Here is a 9,588-nt window from a genome sequence, read left to right on the forward strand (position 1 = left end):
CCCCCCCCCCCAACACGTTGGGTTTCACATGAAGAGAGTTGGACTTTAACTCTTGAGCTCTCTGCACATTCCTGAGCCGAGGATTTCACTGCTCCAGCCACCTACTTGGAAAGTACCGGAACAAATGTGTTCATGTCTATTATTAATGATGCCTTTTTATTTTCTTTGTTAATCCCATACAAGCCCCCCAACCAGGAGATCCTGTCACATATGTCCCCCATTAATGCGTCTGTAACATCTAATGAATGAAATGCGATGGTTTGCTGCATCATGTGCGTCTTACCACACGATCAGATGTGTCGCTGGCCTTTATTAAATGAGCATTGAAGCCAAAGCTTGCATCACCACATGAAGTCTGACACTTTTCCAGAACGCTTTTCCTTTAAAAAAACAAAAAACTCTTTTTGTTATTTTGCAGAGGATGCTATGCCGAAACAAAAGCCGTGGTTGGGTTAGGTATTGCGCAAATCTGTTTTTAGATCCAGCCAGTTATTGAGCGGTGGAGGGGTTAGATATTTGGCAAGGTTTTATTGCTGTCTGTGTTCCCATTGGGTGACCCAGAGATAAGGGGAAATCTCACCAATGGAGAGACGGGTCGGCAATGGAATCCAATTGCATTTTAGCGCTCGGATGTCTTGGGTGTGGAGACGTTCATTAGGGATATTCTGGGTCATTTTTGAAGTTTGATCTGCCCGTTATTTAGGGCAGCCTTACACGACACCGGGGTCCTTTTCTGCATATGTGAAAGCCGGCGGGTCTTGCAGCAGGTAAGGGTGCCAGCTCAGGCAAAATGGATTCCAATTCATGCCTACAGGTGCCCTAAACTTTTGATTAGCATGTTGATATGGGGGGGGGACCATCAAAGACAAACGATGAGCAGATCATACATCCGCTTTAAATGATGTAGACACACAGAAGCAGCTGCCCAAAATGGAAATCCGCCCCTGGTCATCACTGTGTCTCTATTCCTCTCTATGTAATACAGGCAGATCATTGCTGGTGGGAGGGGACAGTGGGGTGCTGTACATAGCGTCCTAAAAGTGATGTCATCACCAGGGCCAGATTTACCATTAGGCAGAGTATGCATGTGCCTACAGGCATCCTCCATAGATGGGTGCCGTGCAGGTACCTACTCTGCCTAATTTCCAGTTTTGTGTCAAGATACAACACCGGCAATAGCAAGGAGGATCCATTCTGCACAAAATGCATCGTCCTGCCATAAGACCAGCGGCACCTACAGGAACTACCGGCTTCCACAAACACAGGGGATGGACCCCGGCGCTGCATAAGGCTGCCCTTTAAAAGGCCTGTCAGGCGTTTAGGACAGCTTTACACAACGCTGGGGTCCTTCTCTGCATATGTGAAAGCCGGCGGGTTACTGCAACAGGTAAGAGCGCCGACTCAGGCTAAATCGATTTCAATTCATGCCTACAGGTGGAAATCCGGCACCAGTCATCACTGTGTGTCTATTCTTCTCCATGTAATACAGGCAGATCATTGCTGGTGGGAGGGGACAGTGGGGTGCTGTACATAGCGTCCTAAAAGTGATGTCATCACCAGGGCCAGATTTACCATTAGGCAGAGTATGCATGTGCCTACAAGCTTCCTCCTTAGAGGGGAGTCATGCAGGTACCTACTTTGCCTAATTCCCACTGTCGTGTCAAGATACAACACCGGCAATAGCAAGGAAGGTACATTCTGCACAAAATGCATCCTCCTGCCATAAGACCAGCGGCACCTACAGGAACTGCCGGCTTCCACAAACGCAGGGGATGGACCTCTGTGCTGCATAAGGCTGCCCTTTTAAAACGCCTGCCAGTCATTTAGGACAGCTTTACATGACATTGGGGTCCTTCTCTGCATAAGTGAAGGCCGGTGGGTCCTTCAGTAGGTAAGGGCGCCGGCTCAGGCTAAATGGATTTCAAATCATGCCTGCAGTTGCCCAAAACTTTTGATTAGCATGTTGATATGGGGGGTGGACCAGGGACCAGCAAAGACAACATATGAGCAGATCACACCTCGGCTTTGAATGATGTAGACACTGTGAAGCGCTCGTTGTAGTTTGGAGATTTGTGATTTAGTTGCAGCCCAGTTTGGCTGTGTTTCCTGTTTGGTTAGCACATGCATGCTTCTAATTACCACACACTTAACCAGTGTGGCCATACTCGACGCTTCAATTCTGTTGAAACAATCCCTCACGCTTCCCCTCAGGCTCTTTCTACATTCTATTTTTAAGATGGATGGAAGACTGAGAAATGAAAATGAATGACAGAATCCTGAGCAGGTTATACCAGTGTTTTGGTGTAACCTGCTTCCATGTAAAGTCCTTTTAAGGCGAACGACAAGGGTGCAGCAAAGAAGGAGGTCCCATCTTAAAGGGGCAGCCCACCCAATGGTAAAGATGCAGTTATAGGCAGGGATTCTTGCTGTCATGTTTGGGTGTTCTCACTACCCTTCCGTTCTTTATAACTAATCAAACAGGTTGAGTGAGACCCCCTTCATAATGGTTGTGCCAGGAGTGTCACTGGGAGGTGAGAAATAGAGAGATATAATATCAGTGTGATGTAAGAGATGTCGCTAGGTCCCAGCAGTGTGATGTAAGAGATGTCGCTAGGTCCCAACAGTGTGATGTAAGAGATGTCGCTAGGTCCCATCAGTGTGATGTAAGAGATTTCGCTAGGTCCCATCAGTGTGATGTAAGAGAGATGTCGCTAGGTCCCATCAGTGTGATGTAAGAGAGATGTCGCTAGGTCCCATCAGTGTGATGTAAGAGAGATGTCGCTAGGTCCCATCAGTGTGATGTAAGAGATGTCGCTAGGTCCCAGCAGTGTGATGTAAGAGATGTCGCTAGGTCCCATCAGTGTGATGTAAGAGAGATGTCGCTAGGTCCCATCAGTGCGATGTAAGAGAGATGTCGCTAGGTCCCATCAGTGCGATGTAAGAGAGATGTCGCTAGGTGCAAGCAGTGTGATGCAAGAGAGATGTCGCTAGGTCCCATCAGTGTGATGTAAGAGCGATGTCGCTAGGTCCCATCAGTGCGATGTAAGAGAGATGTCGCTAGGTGCAAGCAGTGTGATGCAAGAGCGATGTCGCTAGGTCCCATCAGTGCGATGTAAGAGAGATGTCGCTAGGTGCAAGCAGTGTGATGCAAGAGCGATGTCGCTAGGTCCCATCAGTGTTACGTAAGAGCGATTGCGCTAGAAGTACTGTCACTAGGTCCCAGACCCTAGGTCCCAGACCCTAAGTACCTAAGAGCAATGTCGCTAGGTCCTGAGCAGTGTCCTGTTACAGCAAATGCACTAGGTTTGAGCAGTGTCACATAAGAGTGCTGTCACTAGATCTGAACAGTGCCATGTAAGAGCAATGTCGTTGGGTCCCAGCAATGTCACGTAAGAGAGATTGCGCTATTGGTTTGAGCAGTGTCACCCCCCCCTTCCAGGTGCCATTGTAATATATCCCCCCCCCCCCTTCCAGGTGCCATTTGTAATATATCGCCACCACTTCCAGGGGTCATTGTAACCAGATCATCAATGTTATTCACCTGTCAGTGGTCATTATGTTATGGCTGCTCGGTGTATGTGTTCAGTCTCTGCCCCAAACACAGACGCATCCATTCATAGCAGGAATTTAGAAACATTCTGCTGATAGAGCTCAGAACCCCAATACAAACCACTAAAAGATGACATAAACCTATTGAATATGAATAACATCATTACTGGTGCCATTTGACCTTTTAACTCGCACCTGGAAGGGTATAAAGTGTTCGCATATCAAAATCCTTTCTTTTATAAGATGGTTTGTTCTCTCTTCTTCAGGCGTCCGCAGTGGATCTTCTGGTTCCAGGAATAGGGGAGCTGTTTGGGGGCAGTCTGAGAGAGGAGAGACTTCACATCCTGCAGTCACGTCTTGACAGGTAACGGCTTCAGTCAACCGCAGACAGAATGTTGGGGAGTAAATGAGAAAGTTGTATGTTTGAACGAGCCTCTTATGATTTGTGTCGGCATTCTTCCACTTGCACAAAAAGTTGAGGGTTTTGATCATAAGAGATACATCCTAAAAAAACTTCAACAAAGTTTTTTAGGATGCGTTCCTTATATTCAGTGCTTCCCCCCACCCCCGCCACTATTACCACCAGCTGATTTGCTGACATCACTGTACGGCGGAAACATTTCCAATCGGCTCGAAGGATGCTGTACAGAAAGGAGGGGACGGGGCCACCCACTGAATGAATTTTCGGACGGTTCATCAAGAACCAGCAGGAATTCGTACAGTGCATGGCCAGCTTTACTCCAGTCTGGATGCATAGCACCCAGTTATTCCCATATGTCATTTTCCCCAGGAAAGGTGTGCAGAGGAAGCCCTAATTACAAAGACATTTCAGACAACTCGGCACTTCCAACCTTATGACAACAGTTTGGGGGACGGTCCTTTTCTGTTCCACCATGACTGTGCCCCTGTGTATTCAACAAGCTCCATAAAGACATGGCTTGATGAGTTTAGTGAGGAGGAACTCAAGTGTCCTACATGGAGCCCTGACCTCAACCCTACTGAACATCTTTGGGATGAACTGGGAGCCAGGTCTTCTCTTCCAGCATCGGTTCCTGACCTCACAAATACTCTTTTGGCTACATACATACTCCAAATTCTTGTTGAAAGCTTTCCTAGGAGAGTAGAGGTTTTATAGCCGGCAAACAGAGGGACCAACTGGATATTGATATCCATGGTTTTGGAATAAGATGTTCAACAAGGTTTGATGGCCAGGTGTCCACAGACCTCAACAGAACTTAACATCTTACAGATGAACTGTAAGGAAGGTTGGGAGCCAGGTCTTCTCATCCAACATCACTACCTGACCTCAACTCTACTGAACATCTTTGAGATGAACTGGAAGACCGCTTGGGAGCAAGGTCTTCTCATACAACATCGGTCGGTACCTGACCTCACAAATATTCTTTTGGCTAAATGTCCCACAGACATACTCCAAATTCTTGTAGAAAGCCTTCCCAGGAGAGTGAAGGTTGTTATAGCCGGCAAACAGAGGGACCCAGTGAATATATATATATATATCTCTATGGTTTTGGAATAAGATGTTCAACAAGGTTTGAAGGCCAGGTGTCCACAAACCTCAACCCAACTGAATGTCTTTGGCATGAACTGGAAGACAGGCTGGGAGCCAGGTCTTCTCATCCAACATCAGTACCTGACCTCAACTCTACTGAACATCTTTTGGATGAACTGGAAGACAGGTTGGGAGCCAGGTCTTCTCGTCCAACATCACTACCTGACCTCAACTCTACTGAATATCTTTTGGATGAACTGGAAAACAGGTTGGGAGCCAGGTCTTCTCATCCAGCATCGGTACCTGACCTCACAAATACTCTTTTGGCTAAATGTCCCACAGACGTACTCCAAATTCTTGTAGAAAGCCTTCCCAGGAGAGTGGAGGTTGTTATAGCCGGCAAACAGAGGGACCCAGTGAATATATATATATATATATATATCTATGGTTTTGGAATAAGATGTTCAACAAGGTTTGATAGCCAGGTGTCCTCAGACATTTGGCTGTATAGTGTAACAATAGACAGCTGTCCTCTGCTCGCAGGAAGTGTTGAGTCTTCCCCTAATTACTTATCTCTGTCTCTCTGATTCCAGACACAAGTATTCCCATAAAATGTCTCCAGAAGTTTGTGTGCACGGCCCTTCAGCTGTTCCCTAATAGATTCCTCCTGCATGGCACACAGAGCACATGTGACGCTCATCAGCTGGCTCTGATTTGGGAAGCTAATAAAGTTATATTAAATGAATTGAACCAGAGATAAATATAGCACAGAAGCCACTTCATGGCAGCACAGTCTTCCTGCAGATGGGATGGACCGCCCACATGGATGCAGAGTATCAGGATGTGTCAGTGTGCTTTAGGGCCCATTCACGCTTGTGCAGTTTAAAGTGAACCTGTTGCATGTGTATCATTCAGAATAAAGTTTACATATGGACAATATCGTCTTGCAGGAACTGGGGACCCTCTGGTCCTGGGCTCACTTCACATAGGCCGGGAGGACCAGCGGGTGAATTCATACAGTTAAATGTATAGTGTGTCAATGATGCAGCCGTGAGGGCCCATGCAAACTAAATGCAGTGCCTGCGAGCTGGGCGCATTGGCCGGACGAGGGTGGACGAGGGTGGTTTCTGGAATGACGTTTTAAATAGTCACTCCAGAAATAAGCATCCACCATCTCTCTGTATCTTTACAGTAGGTGAGTGGTGAAAGGCATTGTGATAAGGCAGTCTACCATAAATTTACCACTTGAGGATTTTGAACATAAGAGACATTTCCTAAATTTTGTCAACAAAGCTCTTAGGACGCATCTTTTATGTTCAGCTTCTCTCCCCTTGCTGCTGTTACCGGCTGCCAAAATGACAGCTGAGAATTTATTTTTATTACACAGCAGGAGCGGCTGTCATTTTACAGCCTCCTGTGTAAAATGACACCTGCAGATGGTCTTCAAGTGTCATTGAGTAAATTAGTTAAAATGTAACAATGCATTCTTTCATTTGTTTGGGGTTTTTTTACAACTTTGTTCATATGTAGATCAAGGTATGACATTTGATCTGCCTATGACATCAGTTAAAGAACTTAACTTAAATGTTTTTTTTAATAAAATGAATTTGTTCCCTCAGTTAAAGTATCATTAAAGCCTCCGTTTTTGTTTTGTTTTTGCATATATCTACTGCTAGCAAGCAGTAGATATATGCAAAAAGTTTTTTTTTTTAAAAGCTTTAAAAGAGGTCAATACTTACCCGTGTTTTCCCCGCGCGCTCCCGTCCGAAAATGTGGAAATTCTCGGGCGGCCGCAAAGCATCTTGGGTCGGGCGCATGCGCAGTTCGGATTTTCAGGCGGGAGACGAGGAGAGACAGAAGGTAAGTCTATGGACGGCGTGCACCCGCATGCAGACACCGTGGGACAGGAAGTGCCAGCAAGGACAGAGGAGTCGCTGCTGGATCAGACACCCGCCGCAGCGCTGGAGGGACGGATGTAAAGAACAGGAAGGAAGAAAAAGATCGAATTAAGAGACATCATTTAAGGTAAGTGCTTACACTAACATTGGGGGGAGGGAAAACATTTTTTGACTTCAATGTCACTTTAATCCTAATCAGCCCTAATTAACGCCTTCCTTCCCTTCTACTCTAATTTTTTTTTTTTTCCTGCTAAATTATTTTATTTTAAATTTTTTACCATTTTATGTATGTTTTTTTTCATTTTTGTTATATATTTTTTTCAGTGTTGCATAGCAAAAAAAAATTAATTTGTAAATAACTGCTATGCTAAGTAACAGAAACCGTATTTTACTGTCATTTTAAGTGGGACAAATTATGGAATAAAATGTATGCTTTTTAATGACAGTAAAAAAATAAAATAAATGGTCAAAACAGGGGGGGAAAAAACATTTTTAATTTTTTAATAAAAATGTTTTTTTACAAAACAAGAGATTAGTTAAAAAAAAAGTGAAATATTATTCGTTATCTCGTCCAGTTCTGATGGAATGACCTGGCGATTTGGTTTTTTTTTCATATTCTCTCTGAAAAATGTGAATTTATATTTATTTACTTTTATTTTTTCTTTTAAATTACAGGTTAGGACTCACCGACACATACCAGTGGTAAGTGGAAATAACGTAACGCACAACAAATCTTTTATTATAGTAAACACTACAAGAGCTAAAGCAAACTGCAGGAACCCATAGTCAGGGCCGTCCCAATAAAAAGGCAGCCTGGGGCGGATGCCTCAGGCGTCCTCTTCTTGGGTGACATGGGTGGGGGAGGCAGGGGTGCCTCACTATGCCAAGACACGGCTACATGCCGTCCCAAAGCTGCACATCCATGCAGGTCCTGGAAGCAGACTGTGTGCATCCAAGTGTGGGCACCCAGACCTGTACAGAAGTGCGGGTTTGAGTTGGCGTGTAGGCGTGTGCAGCCGCGTCCTCCCTAGAGGTGCACCGAAACCGAAAATGTTTTTATTTACATTTTTAAACATTTTATTTTTTATAAACTTTTTTAATTTTTTTTTAGTATTTATTTTTATTCATTTTTTATTAAATTTTTCTATTTTTTATTTTACTTTTAGGGGCTTTGGGGAAATATTGGGGGGTCTAAACAGACCCCTGATATTTCCCTTTTAAAATAGAAAAAGAGATTGAGGACACAAAGTCCTCAGAGAACACAGAGTCCTCAATCTCTTTTTCTGTATCCCCCGTTATCAATGAACAGGAATCCTCTATACTGAGTGTTCCTGATCATTCATAACATGAGGACAGAGTATGGTTACTATATCCACAATCATGAATGAACAGGAAGTGATGTCGATGTGATGTAGATCACTTCCCATTCATTCATAATTGAGGATAGAGTAACCATACCATGTCCTCAATTATCTACAAACACCCAGCGATCACCGACTGCTTGTACCCGCTCTCTATCCTGACACGCTGTCACAGGAAGCTGAGCGAGCGGTGCGGGGAGGAGAGCTCAGCCTCCTGTGACAGCGCTGGCTGTTTCCGCCCACACACCACCCTGCCGGACTGTGTTAGGAGGCTGAGCGGTGTGGGAGGAGAGACACCGGCCGCTCACAGCGCTCTCCTCCGGCAGCGCTTGGCCGGCTGTCACTTTCCCTCCTCCCGGCTGGGACACAGAGCAGCGCCCAGCAGGGAGGAGAAAAAGCAGGGATGCGCCGATGTATAGGCCGATATGTTTCGGCGGCCGAATAATCGGTGCATCCCTAAGGGCTGCTGCATGTAAATTAAACGCAGCCCGGGACAAGGTCTCCTCATGCATGTGCTGGCCTATGTGAATGAGCCCTAACGCGATATTTCCCCGACAAGCACATTCGTTCTGCACGAGAAACCATTCGCACAGAGCAAATGTAAAGGTCAGTTTCGCAGAGCGAGCGGCTCTGCAAACTCTTTATAAATGCACCCCGTTCACTTTGCACCTGAACTGTATTTTCATTTCTTTAAATAGGTACCTCGATCTGCGCAAATTTGGGTCCGTCCCGCACGGTGGTTTCGGCATGGGGTTTGAACGCTACTTGCAGTGCATCCTGGGAGTTGACAACATAAAGGATGTCATACCCTTCCCAAGGTTCCCCTACTCGTGCCTCTTATGAGGCTGAGCATTGGCCGGACACACTGGACTTTCCTAACAGACGCAGCTCGGGCACAATGCAAAGGGATGGCGAGCTGACATCGGTTACTGCGATCTCTGCCTCTTAAAGGAAATGAATGGCCGCTGGTTGCCTGGCTGTTGTACGACATTCTGCACTGTAACAAGTATGCAGATCAGGAGTCCTGACTAAACCCTGACTTTATATGCATGCTGGTACCAGAAAAGTGACCCAGAGTATTAAAACCAGAGACAGACAGACAGGCAATTAGCATTTTCATAAAGAAGTAGTTGATGGCAGCAGATTTTTGTGGCCAGATTATTATGACCACCCCATCAGTACTTCGTTGTGCCGCCTCGTGACTCCACGGGATGATGAAAGGTGATGCGAGGAATCTGACACGGCACTGTTACCCTTCTGTTGTCTTGTA

General features: G+C 45.6%; 1 protein-coding gene across 1 annotated transcript in view; it reads left to right on the top strand.

Annotated features, from left to right (window-relative positions):
• NARS2 (asparaginyl-tRNA synthetase 2, mitochondrial (putative)) overlaps positions 1-9,236 on the top strand; it is a 49,663-nt gene extending 40,427 nt beyond the window's left edge. The window contains exons 12-14 of the mRNA XM_018565715.1: positions 3,816-3,913; positions 7,633-7,659; positions 9,017-9,236. Coding sequence (XP_018421217.1) covers positions 3,816-3,913; positions 7,633-7,659; positions 9,017-9,161 — 270 coding nt within the window. The 3' untranslated portion in view covers positions 9,162-9,236. The remainder of the gene's footprint in view (positions 1-3,815; positions 3,914-7,632; positions 7,660-9,016) is intronic.
• The last annotated feature ends 352 nt before the right edge of the window (positions 9,237-9,588 follow it).

Source organism: Nanorana parkeri, unplaced genomic scaffold (genome assembly GCF_000935625.1).
Source record: "Nanorana parkeri isolate BGI_ZX_2015 unplaced genomic scaffold, ASM93562v1 scaffold879, whole genome shotgun sequence".
NCBI lineage: Eukaryota > Metazoa > Chordata > Amphibia > Anura > Dicroglossidae > Nanorana > Nanorana parkeri.